At 28.8% G+C, this 19439-nt stretch overlaps 2 protein-coding genes across 2 annotated transcripts; one reads left to right on the top strand and one right to left on the bottom strand.

Annotated features, from left to right (window-relative positions):
• Positions 1–26: 26 nt before the first annotated feature.
• GGS25DRAFT_534746 (fungal-specific transcription factor domain-containing protein) lies at positions 27–2514 on the bottom strand (the record flags this gene model as incomplete). The annotated part of the gene is made up of 3 exons (XM_049265808.1): positions 27–582; positions 665–1199; positions 1352–2514. 3 exons carry the CDS (start codon positions 2512–2514, stop codon positions 88–90), a joined length of 2193 nt encoding a protein of 730 aa, XP_049113233.1. The 3' UTR covers positions 27–87.
• Positions 2515–5075: 2561 nt separating this feature from the next.
• Positions 5076–6065, top strand: GGS25DRAFT_525615 (peptidase A4 family-domain-containing protein; the record flags this gene model as incomplete). The annotated part of the gene is made up of 3 exons (XM_049264828.1): positions 5076–5516; positions 5642–5692; positions 5745–6065. The coding sequence occupies 3 exons, from the start codon at positions 5076–5078 to the stop codon at positions 6063–6065; spliced, it is 813 nt and encodes a 270-aa protein (XP_049113232.1).
• Positions 6066–19439: the final 13374 nt, after the last annotated feature.

The raw sequence follows: 19439 nt of genomic DNA, 5'->3' as shown, positions 1-19439 counted from the left end.
CTGTAAACAGGCCGTGGTAGGCAGTCAGGACTTAGATGTGTGTAAGGTATCCAGGTATACAGTAAACATATCACTAATTACACCATTTCAAAACTCTTCGTCCAGGTGTGGTGGCCGTCCAGACATGTCTTCGGTACCGATGAATCCCATCCAGGGATTGAAAATAAGCCCGGCGTCCTCTTGCCTCGCATCTAGAGGTAAACTAGGCGGTGGCGCCTGGCTGCTATTCCCACTATGGGTCCGTCCCACTGCACCCCATGATAGGCTCTTGGGGGTGTCGGTGGTCATAGTAGTCAATTCACTAGCCGGCTCAGATACCTGGGCGATTTGGCCGTCTGTGTGAATATGGTTGGTGGTGGTTTGAGACTCAGACCCTTGCGTTAGACTAGCGAGCTCATTGCTGTCGTCAACGAAATCCGACTGGAGCAGTAAGCTTTGAACAGACAACCTCTGGCGTGAGTTTGCGTACTGTGAAAGCTTAGAGGTAGAGCGCGACGGCGGATCCGGCTCTGAAAAGGTTTCCTGGGTCTGCAAAGCCAGACGAACCGAGTAGCTCGCTATCAAGCGTTCTAGATCCTTTCGCTGTGAATGCTTAGTATCGGCACGGGGAAAGAAATATGTAAATATAGAAATATAACACCAGACCGAATATACAACAACTTACCAGCGGCTGGGTTGAGGCAGAGAGGGGGAAATATTTCGTAATCAAGTTGAGCGACAGTTTTGCCTTATTTATAGCCAGATCCAGATCAGAAAGTGCTCCAGGTATACGAGAGCCGAACATGACCAGACGTGCACTCTCAAATGCACATACTGCAGCGTCGCGCTCCAAAAGGCATTCACTATCTCCATGGTCAGAGAAATCAGACACAGTTCTGATGATGCTCTCGGCATGTTCAAGGCATTTAAACTGCATGGCAACCCGATCCCGTGGATGGATTGCGATCAGTACTGGTGAAGGGGCCGCTTCACTGTAGCCGTCGAGCCCCAAACGATACAGGTCACAGTGACACTGGTGCCACGACATGTGTAGCATTAAAAATTGGGCCTGCCACCTACAGGATGTCAGATTGGACACCGAGTACTGATCGGATGAACCAAGAGATGCTCTAAGTGACCTTAACTCCTCCTCAAATCGCCGAATACTCTCGCCGATAGTAGAAGACAACTCATCACCCAGACCGACTCGTCGATTAAACCTGTTCAAGGTCGCGTCAGCCGCGAAAGCATGGACAAAGAGGGAGGTTAAAAGAAAAAAGAGAAAAACGTATATGTAGGGAGGTACTACATATGCCTTAGTGCCTAGACAAGATGGCGCTTTGAGTATGATTTGTGAAGTTGGGTATTTTACCTCATAACTGCCCGTCGGACAGATGCCAGACGAAGGAATGCGCCGCGTATACCGATGGGATCAACAGTTTTAGAAGCTTCAGGTCGGAGCAGGCCTGTGTGTACATGTTGACCGGTTTCAAAGTAGATCTCGTCGCAAGGTAGCCGGAGATGGATGGTTTCTTCTGGGCATAGCTCAAATTCCCTGAGTCCCACGCAGAAGAAGTCGTCCAGCAGGTATAATGCCCAGAATAATCGTCGTCGTGCTTCCTGGGCGACATCACTCAGCTCGGGGCGCTCGTAGTTAAGACGGAGAGCCAAGGCGGTACGAGCGGCGAGGGCAGCCAGCATGAAAGCGGTTGGGAACTCGCCGCTTTCAATCCTATAGCGTATGACGAGGAGCAGAGCTTGTAGGTGGAAGATAGAAGCGCGTCCTATTTGCTGCAATATGGACTGCTCAGCCTGTTGAATCCAGATGTCGTGACATAGTGAGGTGCGCTGGAGCTGTAGGGCGGTGATGGCACAGATAGAGAGCTTCAATGTCCGATTTATGGTGTTGTCCTTACACCGTTGTAGCACGGTTGGTTTGTGCAGGAAAGCGAAGGAGGGTAGGGGATAAAGATGTCGGAAATAATCTTCCATCAGATCCATTGTGGTCGCTGAGTCGAGCTCGGGCACTTCAGTAGACCCCACGATGCCAATATCTGGAGCAGGAGAAGCCTCTCCGGCGGGTGACTGGATGGATTCGACCGAATCACGTGCATGTGAAGAAGAGGAAGCATACCTCTTGGCCCGCGGATAACTGCAGACTCGATTCCTCCGGACGCAACTAGAGCAACTCGGTAACTCGCCGAGGCAGCGGGTCTTCTTGGAATGGCAAGGTATACATGCTTGCGTTCCACGGCGCCGTTCAGGGAGTTTCACCATATATTGGCCAGGTGACTTTCCAGGTAGCTGCTGAAAGGAACACTCGAAGCCAAGCCGATCACAGTTCTGGCAAAAATTGGGCCTTCCATCGCAACGTACTTTTCGTATTCTGCACTGGGAGCAGATTGCACGCTTTTTCAAGGGGTCTGGTGCAGATATGACTTCGGCTGCTAGTCCCGACTTGAGCTGCAAGCTCTGCAAATCACGGGGTTCGCTAGAAACCTGCAAAGGTCGCAGAGGTCGTGGAGCTTCGGTCATTGGTAGCCTACGACACTCCTACCAATAGAGATTCCCCTACCTATTCACCGAGGTCCCTTTTCAGGAAGTCTCAGTCAACCACAAAATTGTGGCAGCAGGTATTAATGGTGACTTGAAAATCCGGCACCGGTACTGTACACTGGGTAGGTATCGAATATCTTTGAAGCCCACGGGGTTAGTCTTTTTGGGGTGAGAGAAGAAAGAAGTTTGAAGTTGTACAGTAGGTAGTAGTGATACTTACCTACATACCCAATCATCAATGGGAAGTGCCGACAAAGCCGAGAACCGTAAGCTGGCAAAGGTTGTATTAAGGGGCAGGGGGGGTCAAGGAGCAAGGGTCAGTATTGAATTTGTACCTACATACTAACTATGTATATACATCATATGAACTAACTACATAGTACATACAACATCAATGATGAATGTCATACATACATATACATAGGTAGTACCTACTATGTATGTAATTAATCATCTATCTAACCTAACCTAGGTTACTCTTTAAATCTCATACTATATGTCTCTCTTCTTCTCCTTTTACATTTTACATTCTCTTATATCGACATCGCCCTTCGACTAAACTTCATACATGAAAAAACCCCGCGATAATAATTACGACTAGGTACATAATACTTATTATTAATATGCCAAGATCAGAACATCATGGCACGCAATTGGATGAGAACACAGGGGTTTGAGCTCGTAATTCCTAGCGCGAATGACACGACCAACGATTAGTTAAGCCCCTACCTTAAGGATTGTCCTATCTAGTCCTATCTCAAATACGCTACTAGACGGTATGCCCACCCAGTAGTTGTTCAACTTTCACTTCTTCCAGATCACTTCACACGCCTTATGTAACATTAGACGGAGGTCATCTCTAAGTTAATGTTTTGCATATTCGTCTAGGCCTAGACCGTGCATACAAGATATTTTATCAGAAGGTAGCAATACCAGCGTACTATAGTCGCTGATGCTATCGACAAGAGGGGAAGGACAAAGAGCAAGTCCTCGTTGGTTTGCAACGCATTAGCCTAACCTAGGTTAGTATAATTACGTCTATATTGCTAATTCTCGAAACTCTACTTCGAAATATCATAAAATGAGTATAGGTAACCAGTCATTAACCTAAGTCGAAGAGCCATCTAGCAGCAGTATCTAAAAGAAACAGTGGCTAGAAACAAGTCCGAAGATAGTAGCTAGTCCGGACTCCGGTGAGTTGGGTTGAGTAGCAACTTGCAAGTACGCATTAGCAGTATATGGGTACCTAACCTATTAAGGTAGGTAGATATCTATGTATAAAAATACACATCTGAGTATGGCTAGAGACCTACCCAACGGTCCCAGGTAGGTATGTAGTAGCAAGACCAAGTCGGCTCGCTCCCGGACACGTAATCCGGCTTCTGTCACAAAACCTGGCTGGAAGACTGCACATCAACCCTATACAAACTTGGCAGCTCGGCGCAAAAAGCTTGTTTCAACAGCCCATATCAACCTAGGCTTCAAGTTATCGGTAGACTTTGTTTTCTACATACCTAAGTAGGTATGTAGGTATGTAGGTAGGTATGTATGTATGTATGCAGCGCCATGTATGTAGCACTACGTCCGTAGGACTATGCATTTCCAACGCCTTATCTTCCCCATGCTAAGCATCAGCCCCTTGCCATCAACATCACATACCTACGTTTTCCTTATCACGAGCGATTTATTCACCAGCTGATAGCTTGCCCAATGATCTCACCTTTGTTCCTCCACACCAATTCCTACTTCACATGTCCCTGGTTTTCTTCTGGTTGTTGTCTGTTCTGTTGTATTTAGATAGTTATAGCGTGAATATCTCCTACCATGCACCTCCGAGAGGCCTGGTAGCCAATACTACCTTCCTCTATGGCCAAGACCTGCGTGTTTCTCCCCCTCCAATAGACGTCGAGAAACTTCGGCTTGGCACATTCCTGGGGTTATCCAGCGTCGCTTTTCGAGAATTGCCAGGTAGAGCTGATTTCGGGGTATATTAGTGTTGCTAATTGCGAAGCTGGGTAGATGGCCGTATCTCTCCTTAAACCCTTGGCTAATTATGGCACACATGCGTCCTCCTAGGACATGGCCGTTTACCACTCGCTAGGTTTAACTAGGCATATGATATGTCTTGCTGGCATATTTGTGTCATCCCTTGGCGGCCGGGGCAGCCTCCTAGATATATCAGGAAGGTAGCTTCGGCTCCCATGTCACGACGACATCCAGAACACACCACATTCAACTCGGTGTGTTCGGTGTTGGAAGGATAGGGCTTCTAGGAATGCTTCCGGCAATTTACCGTCAGTGATTAGAACTTGGCTTTGATTGGGACCTGGCTTTGTTTATCGCGGCTCTTGTGCGTGGGGTTCGGGGGCATTATAAAGTCTATATAAAGACGGCTTGATATACTCGCTCTTCATTGCAGAGCACGACAACCATTCCAGCCATCTCACAAACGTCGCCTGCTACTCATTACTCGCCAAGTCAACCAAGCGCAGCCCTTCCCTCTCCCCATCCTTCCTTGTTCTTTTTTTGCTACTGCCAATATGCAGATTCCTATCGTTGCGTGCGTTTTGCTATACGCCAACCTAGCGCTAGGTGCGCCGGGTACGCTCATGCGTCGCCAGCGGGCAGCTGAGCGTCTTGCTGAGAGGAAACTTTCTCGTTCTTCCAACATCCTCCAGCCTGCTGAGAATGAAGTTGCCGTTGCCTCTACTGGGAACGATACGGCCCACCCCGAGTACAGTTCCAACTGGGCCGGTGCTGTTCTCATAGGCAGTGGCTATAAGACGGTAACCGGTAGCATTGTCGTCCCTACCCCGAAGACCCCGTCAGGTGGTAGCAGCTCGCAACAATACTCGGCTTCCGGGTGGGTGGGCATTGATGGAGATACATGTGCGACTGCCATTCTGCAAACTGGTATCGACTTTACAGTTCGAGGGTCATCTGTGTCTTATGATGCGTGGTACGAATGGTACCCTGACTACGTGAGTGTGATTTCGGGATTTCATACTTCTGGGGCACGCCATTGGGAGGACATTTTTGAGATTCCATGAAAACTACGATCCTTTTGAGTAGTTCATCGAGGAATTGCGCTCACATGTAGTTATAGGCTTATGATTTCTCTGGCATTACCATCAAGGCCGGCGATACCATCACTATGGTAAGTTTAGCGCTGGCCCTCCTTAGGAGCCGTACAACTAACGATTTCGTAGACTGTTACTGCAAGCAGCAAGTCTGCAGGAACTGCCGTGATCGAGAATGAGACGACAGGGCAGAGGGTCAGTCACAGCTTCTCTGGAGAGACTGATGCCCTATGTGAGACAAACGCTGAGTGGATTGTGGAGGATTTCTCTAGTGGAGGCAGCTTGGTTAACTTTGCCGACTTTGGGACTGTCCAGTTTACAGGAGCTTCAGTTAACGGTGGTACTGGAGTGAGTGGTGCGACGATCATTGATATACAGCAAAACGGCAAAGTCTTAACGGACTGCTCAACATCTGGGTCAAGCACTGTAGTCTGTGAATACACTGGTTAAGTGATTAAGGGTATAATAATTGATAAGGCCATTTGTTATATGTAAGAATGGGACCAGGTAAAGTTAATATGTGACAGGGCCACCTGTCACATACCCTCGAACGCTCCTTCCTTCCACTAAAGTAGCTAGATATATAAGTAGATAACTAAGATCTTTAAATCTTAACTAACCTTTTTAATATAAATTTCTTTAATTTAATCTTACAATATTTGTATTAAGATTAACATTTAATAACTTTACTTTATTTTTTTTAAATTTATTTTTATTTTGCCGGTGATTTTAGTTGTTATAAAAAAGTTTTTAAATTTTTTAAAAGGCTTGTAATTTTTTTTATTATTTTTTCTGCTTATTTATTTTTTACTTACCAAAATTTTGCCTTACCGGTTTTATGTTGAAAAGGGGTTTTTTAATTTATCGTTATTATTATTTATTTATATTATTATTATTATTTATTTTGCTATTATTATCTTTTTTTATAATAACCTTAAATTATTAAAACTTTTGTTAGGTAATAATTTTTATTATTAAAAATAGGGATTTATTATAGGTGTATTAATTAAATTTAAATATTATAAATCGCATATTTTTTAAGGTTATTAATTTACTACCTTATATTAAATAAAAATTTTAAGCGTTCCCACTTTTTTAATGTTATATTATTTAAAGTTAAAATATAAATATATTATTATTCCTTAACAAATAATACGTTAATTAATTTAAAATTAAATAAATAATTATTTATATTAATAAATTAATTTTTAACGTTACTTAATCTAACCGCTTAAGATTTTTAACGCTAATATAATAAAAATCCTTTTAAAAAACTTTCTTATTTTTTAGATTTAAACGTTTTAAATATAAATTTATAAGGCTTATATCTTTAGTAACGGTAGGAATTCCGCAGATTTTAAAAATTACGCCGTAGATTTTAAAAAACGCATTATTTGTAAGGCTTTAAGACCTCATGAGGCCCTTTGGGCCTCGTGGGCCTTACAAGCCTTAATGTCTCAGATATTACGTGATCCCCCTTTGTAGGATATAAAATTACCAGGCGTTAGTAAACAAGAATAGCTTTTTTTTCACTTTTTAAGCTTTAAACTAAATACATTCCTATTAGCATATTAACTTTATCTGGTCTCACTCTTACATCATTTTTTAACATTAAAATTCTTATATTATAATTAAGGATAATTTTTTAATTTATTAAGTTACGATTATTTTAACATATTTTCCAATATAATTTAAGAGATAACCGGGTAATTATACTTTTTTTTTTAATAATTATAACTTATAAAACCTTTTTAATAATTTACTAAATTTAAATAATATTTTTGTTAAAATAAATATTAACATTTTTAACTTTTCTAATATAAACCTTAATTTTAAAAGGAAGGATAAAAGGTATATTTACTTTTTTAAGGAGTTAAGCTATTTATGATAAAACTTATTAAATTTATCACTTTTTTAATCTTTTAATTTAACCTTATTTTCTCCTTTTTTTATCAAACCTTTTAATAAATTTTCGGGGTTATTTACGTTTAACTTTACGATAATTACTTATGGAATCTTATAAAATATTAGGTTATTATTTTTAAACTTTTCCAAATTATAATTATTATTCCTGCTTTTATTATTACATATTTATTTATCATTTTTACCCCGTTTATTACTACCGTTACCATTATTATTATTAATAATATTATTAGTAATATTACTGCCACAGCCATTATTAATAACCCCTTTAATATTATTTTAATTATTATCACTATTAATAACCCCTTTTATATCATAATTATAATTATAATTAATAGCCTCTTTAATAATACCACCTTTATTTATAAAACCTTTTTTATTATTTTAATAACCTTTATATTTATTACCTTTATTATCGTTTAAAAGATTATTTTATTTTTTTTTATTAAAAGCGGATATTATTTATATTAACGCGTGGAAACTTTTTAAATTTATAATAAATAAAAATTAATAAAAGCGTATCATGGAGTTAGTTATTATAGTTAAAGTTATTTTTTAGGATAATATTATTTAAGAGATTTTAAGGAGTATTAATACCGCCGTAAATGTTATTTTTAAGAGAAGTGAAAATTTTTATAATTAAAAGTTATAATATGTAAAGTATTTTTATTTTGACGTTTTTGCATTTATTAGCGTTGGAGATTACGTAATTATTGGATTTAATATGTATTAACGTAATGTTAGCTTATTTTACGATGTGTGTTATAATCATTTTTTTTATTTAATTAAGGCTGGTATTATCTTTATTAATTTTATTTAATTATTTTAAGATAATGTATTTATTTGGTTTTAAGCTTATTTTATGCTAAACGAGTAAACTTTTTGCTATAATAGTCTTAAGTTTGTTTTAATTAAAATCACCTAAGCTTATAAGTTTAATTTTATTAACGTTTTTAAAAAGATATAAGTAATAATATATAATAAGATAAAATTTATTTAAAACATGGATATAATGTTTTAAGTTATAAAGTTTATAAAATATGTTAAAAGTTATGGGTTTATTATTACTAATTAATAAGCCGCTTAAATATATAATTTTTTAATAGTTAACCTTTGTAAATTTATTAATAAACTAAAGAATAAGGTTATTTTAAATAATTATTTACGATATATTTAAAAAAAGTAACATTTTTATTAAAATAAAATTATATTAACTAAATTATATCGTTAAATTTTTAACTTACCTATTATTTTTATAACTTTTATTATTAAGATTAGTTAGAAATTAATTATTATTAACGCCGTTTTTAATAAGGAAAACGTTAATTGGAATGTAAGATTTTATTTTTTAAATAATTAATATAAACGTGTTAATTATGGATATAATTATGTTATATAAGGATATATTAGTTAAGGATATAACGGTTATAATAGTTTTATTTTATAAAATGATTATTATTATTTAAATTATTTTTTAAATTTTAACTATTTAATTAGATTTTAAGGTTATAACGATTAATTAATTAATATTTAAAAAAGCTTTTACAATTATAGCCAAAGATTTAATTTTCGTTTTAAATAAGGTTTTTATTATAATTAAAAACTATAGATTTAATATTTTCGACGTTAAGTTTATTTTATTAAATATGTTAACGGATATGTTAGGATTTAAGATAAGGTTTAAGTCGAAGTTAATAATTTAAATATAAAGATAACCGAATATAAATTATAAGAAACTAAATACGTTATACTTAAGAAGGAATAAAAAGAAGGTTATAAAAAGGTATATATAAAATTTAATAATAAAATTAAGGAGATTATTAACGCCTACCTAAGTTATAAAAGTAATTTTTTTATTAAAGACATAACCTTTTATATGTGTGATATTTATTTTAAAATATTTTAAAATATTATTAACTTTTTTATATATATTATTAATTATGTTTATAAGAATTATTTAATTTTATAAGTTATTAATCTTTAAATCTATATCAATAATAAAGATATATTTATAATAAATAATTTTTTTAATATAATTATAACTTAATTATTAGAAGGGTATTTAAGTATTAATAATAAATTAATATTATATATATATATGTAATTCTTTATAACTTTTAAGGATTTTAAAAAAACAATAATATATGTTAATATTAATTACTTAAATATAATAATGTTAAAAAATTAGTTTATTATTTATATACTTAGCGTATAAATTATTATAATGTTATTAATTAGCGTTAAGGGAATTAATAACATAATTAAAATGATAAAAAAAGTTACTTTTAATTTTACAATTAATAATTTATATAATGGTAAGAGTAAATAAGAGATTTTTATTATCGATATATAAGTTAACTTTAATCCGTTAAAATTAAACCTCCTTTTAAAAATATCTTTTTTATATTTATACGGAATTAATATAAATTATTCTAGATTTATTATAACCTTTACCTCTTATATTAATATTATAATGCTTATTATAATATCTTATAAGTAAAATCTTATACATAAAAAAATATTAAACGCTGTAAAAACAGTTATCCCGTTTAAAACGTTTATATAAATCTTTATATTATACATTAAATTACCACCCTTAAATAATTTTAGCTTTATTTGAAATTATATTTTTACAAAGATATATAACGAAATAATTAATATATTTATTAATATAAATACTATTAAAGTTATCCCCTACTTAAATATAATGAATAATATTATAATAATATTTAAACGTATCCTTTTAAGGCATTTACACAATTATATTAACGATGGTATAATTTAAATTTTTTAGAAAAAAGCTTTTTTTATTTAAATAGTTGTAACGTTAGTTAAAAAAGATAAATATAACGTTTATTATATCGGTTTATAATTTAACGTTAATATAACTATTTCTAATAAATTAGCATATACTTTTACTACTTAGTAAATTATTTTTTAAGACGTTTAAATTATGCTTAAAATTAAGGAGGTTTTTATAACCCCCTTTTTTAAAACTTAACGGCCTGATTTATCATTTGTTAAAATTAAATAAGGGGCCTTCGTATATAAAAAAAACCCAGATATCGGGTTTATTAAAAAGGCTAAAAAACTAGCCGAACGTTATAATATTTAGGATTAGTTTAATTATATTAAGATATAAAAGAATGAAATAATAAAAATCCCCTTTATTAAAAACTAATAAAACTAAATTAATTTAACCATAAAAATTTATTTACTTAATATTAAAAATAGAAAAATAATCGACAAAATTTTTAACGATATATATTAAAATAAAAAGGTTGATTAAATAAAAAATCCCATACCGTTTAATTACCTTATTTTCGTTTTATAAAAAAACATTAATAAATAATATAAAAATTATATAATAATAAATCTTAAAGCTTTAAATAAAATTGTAATATTAAATTCTTACCCGCTACCTTCCCAAAATAAAATAATAAATAAAATATGCAATAAAAAATATATTATTATTATTAATAAATTAAAATTCTTTTACCAATTTTAAATTTAACTTCTACACTAGAATTAAATAATAATCATATCATTAAAAAAGTTAAAAATATTAAAAATCACCCTTATAAATTTCTATATGAATGCATTTTTTGCGTAAAGGTTTATAAACTAGAAATTATAAACGTTTTAAAATTTTATTTGTATATATATAAATAATATCACAATTATTTTTATTTTTATAAACGCTTATTTAAAACATTTAAATAAATTATTCACCCGTTTTTAAAACTTAAATCTATAATTAATTATAACAAAATCTTTTATTAAATATCTAACTATTTAATTATTTAAATTTATAATCGACAATATTAGCATAAGCTTAATATAAAGTTAAATAAACGCCTTATAAAAAATTACCCAACCTATAAATCTTTATGATTTAGAAATATATATTAAAATAATTAAATTCTTAAGGCATTATATTATTTAATATAATTAAAAAGCCAAACCGTTATAAAAATAAAAAATAAAATTAATTACTAATCGCTAAAATAATATTAAAAACGTCTTAAAAACACCAATAATTAAAAAACGATAAGTAAAAATGTTGGAACAGATAAGGTGGTTCCGTGATCACGGGTGGGTGTAAATAAAAGGTCAAAATCATAAATGTAGTTAAAGTTGTTAAATAGAATGGAAAGGATCGAAGATCCTTTCCTAATTGAAGTAAGTTACAAAGATGGGCACGGGCCATGTGGGTCACGTGACTGTTCCCCACAATTCCCACAAAAAAACGTTATATTTAAACTTATAATAATAAAAAAAAAACCTTTCGCCTTTTTTAAATTTAATTTATAAATTTGATTTATTTAATACATTAGAATTATAGCATAATTACATTTTTTAAAATAAATACCTCCTTAAAATAAGGCTGCAACGTTATAATTTTTTATTATAAAAATAGATAAAACGATAATATATTCGATATAAATAATATACATTTAATTTAATTCTTAAATAAAATATTTATTAAAGTAAAGATTAATTATCAAATCATAAAATTAGAAATATTTTATTTAATATAAATTTATTAGCATTTTTAGATATAAATTTAATCATATAAATACCTTATAATAATCTTAACAAACCATAAATCCATTTGTTACGTAATAAATTAAAATTTTTTACGTTTCGTTAATTTAATTAAATTAAATATACAGCTTATGCTAACCTTAACATATTTATTTTAATTTTTTTTAAACATTTAATATATCCTTAATTAGCTAAATTTAATATTGAACGCTTTATCTTATCTATTAATATTACCTAGTCTTAATAATAATAAAAAAGCTATTAAAAAAACAAAAAACGTTTTAAACGATATTATCGACAATTTTAATTACATTTTTTAACACCACATACCCTTTATCCTTAATCTAAAACCTTTTATACCTTTCCGCTTAATACCCAATAATACCAAATAATATAATTATAATTTTAACGTAAAAAACAATAACTATAATAAACATTCCTTACCTTTACCGCTAAATTTTAACTATATAATAAAAACATACGTTTAAATAAACGACGTTAAAAAGTAAGCCATAATAGCTAAATATGTTAATAACCTTTATCTTGTTAAAATTATCACTAAACTAAAAACTTAAAAATAAACGTAACGTTTAGCTTAAAATTTTATATATATATTCAAAGATAACAGCTTCTTTTAAATAAAAGGATGAAATAGCCGTTAAAAATTATACATTTTTAAAAACTAAATATAAACACTTTTTGAAACGGTCCATAATAAAAAATACCATTTTAGACCACGTCGTATAACATATAACCTAAACGGCTTTAACGTTTAACATTTAATAAAAAAACTATGCTAATATTTTATTTATTATTTGTATTATTAATTTAATTAAATAAATCGTTAAAAAATTCTAGAAAAATTAAAACCGATTGTAAAGTTTAATATCTCTTATTATATAATCTATATAAATTTTATAATTAATTTACTTAAAATTAACGCTAGGAAGATTATATAATATATATTAAATTATAATTATTATAATTCTTTTATAACGATTATTAATAAATTTAATAAAAAAACTTTATTAATTCTTAAATACTTAATATATATCGCTAAAAATTAAGCCAAAATATTTTATAAAATACTTATCGCAATAAACTAAAGCTTTCCGGCAAAAATAATTACAAATAAAAATTAAAAATTTATTAACAAAATATAATAAACGTTTTAACGTTATAACAACATTAAAACCGTTATAATAATAAACTATTATACTTAAATAAATAACGTAAGTAAAAAGTATAACTAAAACGTTAAAATTATAATAAGGTTTTAATACGTCATTTTCTTTAATATTCCTTAAGATAAAATGTTAAATGTTTTTTAATATAACCTTAATAATTTTGAGTCTTGCTATCCGCACCCCATAAAATTGCTATCGGAACTTATCCGCACCCCAATACATAAGAAATTGGCGTTTAAGGGCTGTTGGTCCGAGCTTTCTAGCTAGCCTCAAACATATAATCCGCAATAACTTTTCATCCAAAAGTCGCCGCATAATACATCTAAAACCATTAAAACCGTCTTAATTAAAGCATTTAAATAATTCATATTTCAAATTGATACGACCGGTAATTATAAAGTTATTTAAAAAAGAATAAAATAAACGCTTTGCCGCTAATGTAACGCTAGCCGGCACTACGTAATACACGGACCACTTTAACTTATACCATTTTCAAAATACTTTTTAATCTTTGAATTCAAATAACTTCGCAACCACCCATCGTATCAATCTAAGACATATATCATTTAAACCGCTTAATTAAGCTAATTTAAACGATATAAGATGCACTTCAATCCGAGTCTTAAATTAGAAATTGTGTTAGATCTTTTAATTGAAACTAGCTAGAAAGCTCGGACCAATAACCCTTAAACGCTAATTCCAGATGTACTAGGGTGCGGATAAGCTCCGATAGCAATTTTATGGGGTGCGGATAACAAAACTCATAATTTTTATTATTTAATACTTAAAAAATCACTAAATAAAATTATATTAAACTTTAAACCTTATACCTCATTATTTATCTTAAAAATAAATACCGATGTAATAAACTTTAAAATTTAAAAGGACATATATTAGTAGGAAACTTGGGCTGTTATTAACTATGCCGTAGTTAACGTTAAAATCCGTTATAATATTAAACAGAATTTTTAATAATTTAATGTCGAAAAAGAAATCTTCCTTAGGCTTTATAAGGGTTATTACTTATTTAAAAAACCGGAATAAAAGTGGTTTAAATAACGCATAAGTTCTTTTATAATTATAAAAAAAGTTAAAGATTTAATTTATAAATTAAATTTTTTATAACATTAGTAAATTTACCGCATCGTTTTAATTACCCACCTTATTCCTATATTTATCGATATAAACCCTTAGTTAAAGCGTTAGTTAAAGCTAGGCCAGGTTTTTGTTAATAAGGATAATAATAACTTAGTTTTATATAAAATTAAAAGATTTAAAAAATGTTAAATTAATCGCATTAAAAAGCACCTTATATTAAAATATTTAATATCTTAAAAAAACTATAATTTGGAATTTAACAAGTAATATTTAAAACCACTTTTAATATAAAACGTTACATAACTTATTAAGGAATTTAATAAGAGTTACTAACTTATTTTTAACGAGTTAAAGTTAGTTAAAGAATTAAATTTAACCAATAAACTAACCCTTACATATAATATTAATATTCCTACCGTAATTCTTTCAAATAGCTAATATGTTAATTAAAAAATAATCTACATCGTTAAAAAAGGATAAAAGAAGCCAAAAAAGCCAAACAAATTAAATAAATACCCGGATTAACAGTTTTGGTTAAATCGTAATAATTCTTAATTGCAGGCACACAAAAAAAAAAAAAAAAAAAAAAAAAGGCGCGGAAATAGTAACAAGGCCACCTGTCACATGCCTTTAAACGCTCCTTCCACTAAAATAGTTAAATATATAAATAAATAGCTAAAATCTTTAAATCTTAATTAACCTTTTTAATATAAACTTTTTTAATCTAATCTTATAATACTTATATTAAGACTAACATATTTTATTAGTTTTAATTAAATATTATAAGATTAAATTAAAAAGTTTATATTGAAAAAGTTAATTAAAATTTAAAAATTTTAATAATTTAATTATAATGTTAATTTTAATTAAGTATTATAAGATTAAATTAAAGAAGCTTATATTAAAAAGGTTAATTAAGATTTAAAGATTTTAATAATTTAATTATATATTTAATTATTTTTAATAAAAAAAGCGTTTAAGGATATTATTAGTTTTAATATAAGTATTATAAAATTAAATTAAAGAAACTTATATTAAAAAAATTAATTAAGATTTAAAGATCTTAATAATTTAATTATATATTTAGCTATTTTTAATAAAAAAAACGTTTAAGGGCATATAATAAATAACCTTATTACTACCCCCGCGCCTTTTTTTTTTTTTTTTTATTTTTATATATACCCGCAATTAAAAATTATCACGATTCGATTAAAACTATCGATCCAAGCATTTATCTAATCTACTTAATCTTTCTTAATCTCTTCCGCCTTTTCTTAACGATATAAACTATTTTTTAATTAATTTATTAACCGTTTAAAAAAACCATAATAAAAATATTAATATTATACGTAGAAATCGATTTGTCGATTAAATTTAATTTTTTAACTAATTTTAACTTATTAAAGATAAATTAATAATTTTTATTAAACTCCTTAATAAACTATATAACATTTTATATTAAAAATAATCTTAAATATTACTTATTAAATTCTAAATTATAACCTTTTTAAAACATTAAATATTCTAATATAAAATACCCTTTAATGTAATTAACTTAATATTTTTTAAGTCTTTTAATCTTATATAAAACCAAATCGTCGTTATTTTCGTTAATAAAAACTTAATTTAATTTTAACTAACGCTTTAATTAAAGGTTTACATCGATAAATATAAGAATAAAATAAGTAATTAAAACGATATAATAAATCTGCTAATGCCGTAAAAAATTTAATTTATAAGTTAAATTTTTAACCTTTTTTATAATTGTAAAAAAACTTATACGTTATTTAAATTATTTTTATTTTAATTTTTTAAACAAATAATAACCCTTATAAAACCTAAAAAAAACCTCTTCCCTAACATTAAATTATTAAAAATTTTATTTAACATTGTAATAAATTTTAACGTTAGTTATAACGTAATTAATGACAGCTTAAATTTCTTATTAATATATATCTTTTTAAACTTTAAAATCTATTATGTTAATATTTATTTTTAAAATAAATAATAAAATATAAAACTTAAAGCTTAATATAACCTTATTTAATAACTTTTTAAATATTAAATAATAAAAATTATTAAAATTATATTAAAAAATATTTAATATTTTATTTTAAAGAATGTTAAAGAAAATAACGTATTAAAATCTTATTATAATTTTAATATTTTTATTATGCCTTTTACTTATACTATCCGTTTAAGCATAATAACTTATTATTATAATAATCTTAATATCGTTATAAGGTTAAAACGTTTATTATATTTTACTGGTAAATTTCCAGTTTTTATTTGTAATTATTTTTGCTAAAAAGCCTTAATTTATCGCAATAAACATCTTATAAAACACCTTAACTTAATTTTTAATAATATATGTTAAATATTTAAAAAGAGTCTTGCTATTCGCACCCCATAAAATTGCTATCGGAGCTTATCCGCACCCCAGTACATTGAAAGCTTAGCGTTCAAGGGCCGTTGGTCCGAGCTCTCCACCTAGCTTCAATCAAAAGATCCAACACAACTTCTAATAACTTCCAATTGAAACATTGGATTGAAGTGCATCTAGCACCATTAGAACCGTCTCAATTAGGGCTTCCAAACGATATATGTTTCAAACTAATGCGACCGGTAATTGTAAAGTTATTCAGAAAAGAGTGAAATAGACGCTTTGCCGCTAGTGTAGCGCTAGCCGGCACTACGCTATGCACGGACCACTTCAACCTGTACCATTTTCAAGGTGCTTCTTGATCTTTGAATTCAAATAACTTCGCAACCACCGGTCGCATCAATTTGAAACATATATCATTTGGACCGTCTAATTGAGCTGATTCGAATGATACAGGATGCACTTCAATCAGAGTCTTAGATTGGAAGTTGTGCTGGATCTTTTGATTAAAGCTAGCTGGAAAGCTCGGACCAGCGGCGTTTAAACGCTAGTTCCAGATGTACTGGGGTGCGAATAAGCCTCCGATAGCAATTTTATGGGGTGCGGATAGCAAAACTCTTTAAAAATTAATAAAATCTTTTTATTAAATTTATTAATAATTGTTATAAAAGAATTATAATAATCGTAGCTTAATATATATCACATAATCCCTTTAATATTAACTTTAAATAAGCCGATTATAAAATTTATATAAATCGTATAATAAAAGATATTAAATTTTATAATTAATTTTAATTCCTTTAAAGCTTTTTAACAATTTATTTAATTAAATTAATAATATAGATAATAAATAAAATATTAACGTAATTTCTTTATTAAATATTAAACGCTAAAGTTGTCTAAGTTATATGCTATATAATATAATTTAAAATAATATTTTCCATTATAAACCGTTTCGAAAAGTGCTTATACTCAGCTTTTAAAAATATATAACCTTTAATAGCTATTCTACCCCTTCGTTTAAAAAAGGCTATCGTCCTTAAATATATATATAAAATTACAAGTTAAACGTTATGCTTATTTCTAAACCCTTAATTTAGTAATAATTTTAATAAAATAAAAATCGTTAATATATTCAGTTATTATGGCTTATTTTTCAACGTTATTTATTTACATATATATTTTTACCATATAATTAAAATCTAACGGTAGAAATAAGAAATATTTATTATAATTATTATCTTTTACGTTAAAGCTATAACTATATTATCTAACGTCGTTAAATATTAAACGAAAAAGTATAAAAGATTTTAAATTAAAGATAGAAAGTATATAATGTTAAAAAATATAATTAAAATTGTTGATAATATCGTTTAAAACGTTTTCCGTTTCCTTAATAACCTCCTTTTCGTTATTAAAGCTAAATAATATTAATAAATAAAATAAGACGTCTAGCATTAAATTTAATTAATTAAGGATATATTAGATATTTAAAAAAAATTAAAATAAATATATTAAGGTTAGTATAAATTGTATATTTAATTTAATTAAATTAATAAAATGTAAAAAACTTTAATTTATTATATCATAAGTAAACTTATAATTTATTAAAATTATTATAAAATATTTACACGATTAAACTTATATTTAAAAATATTAGTAAATTTATATTAAATAAAACATTTTTAATTTTATAGTTTAGTAATTAATCTCCGCTTTAATGAGTATTTTATTTAAGAATTAAATTAAATATATATTATTTATATCAAGTATATTATCGTTTTATTTGTTTTTACAGTAAAAAACTATAACGTTATAACCTTATGTAAGGCCCTAAGACCTCATAAGGCCCTTTGGGCCTCGTGGGCCTTATAAGCCTTAATGTCTCAAATGTTACATAATCCCCCTTTATAAGATATAAGATTACCAGGCGTTGGCAAACGGGAATAGCTTCTTTTTTACTCCTTAAGCTTTAAATTAAATACATTCCTATTAGCATATTAACTCTACCTGGTCCCACTCTTACACCTTATTTTAAGAAAACATCTATTTTAAAAAATATAATCACATTATAATTTTAATACATTAAATAAATGTAAAAGTGGGATTAAGTAAAGTTAATATATTAATAGGAGTATATTTAGTTTAAAGTTTAAAGAATAAAAAAAAAGTTATTTCTATTTGTTAATGCCTGGTAATCTTATATCTTATAAAGGGGGATTATGTAATATTTAAGACATTAAGGCTTATGAGGCTTATAAGGCCCAAAAGGTCTTATAAGGTTTTAAGGCTTTATAATAAATTAGATTTATAAATTAAACTTAAAGAAAATAAAAAGTTTCCTTTTTTATTACCGTAAGTTTAAATGTGATATTTTTCGCTTATTATTTTCTAATTATTAACATTTTTATAAGGCCTTAAGACCTTATAAAACCTTTTAGGCCTTATAAGCCTTATAAGCCCTAATATTTCAAATATTATATAATCTCTTTTTATAAGATATAAGATTACCAGGCATTAATAAACAAGAATAGCTTCTTTTTCATTCCTTAAGCTTTAAATTAAATACACTTTAATTAATATATTAACTTTACCTGGTCCCACTTTTATAATTTTTAAGACGTTTTTAACATTATTTTAACAATTAATAATTAATTTCATCTTCCACTTTTATAATGGTTTAAC

This window comes from Hypoxylon fragiforme (genome assembly GCF_022984875.1).
Source record: "Hypoxylon fragiforme strain CBS 206.31 chromosome Unknown GGS25scaffold_9, whole genome shotgun sequence".
Lineage (NCBI taxonomy): Eukaryota > Fungi > Ascomycota > Sordariomycetes > Xylariales > Hypoxylaceae > Hypoxylon > Hypoxylon fragiforme.
The sequence above is the reverse complement of the archived record's forward strand: the minus strand, read 5'-3'. Positions and strand labels throughout refer to the sequence as shown.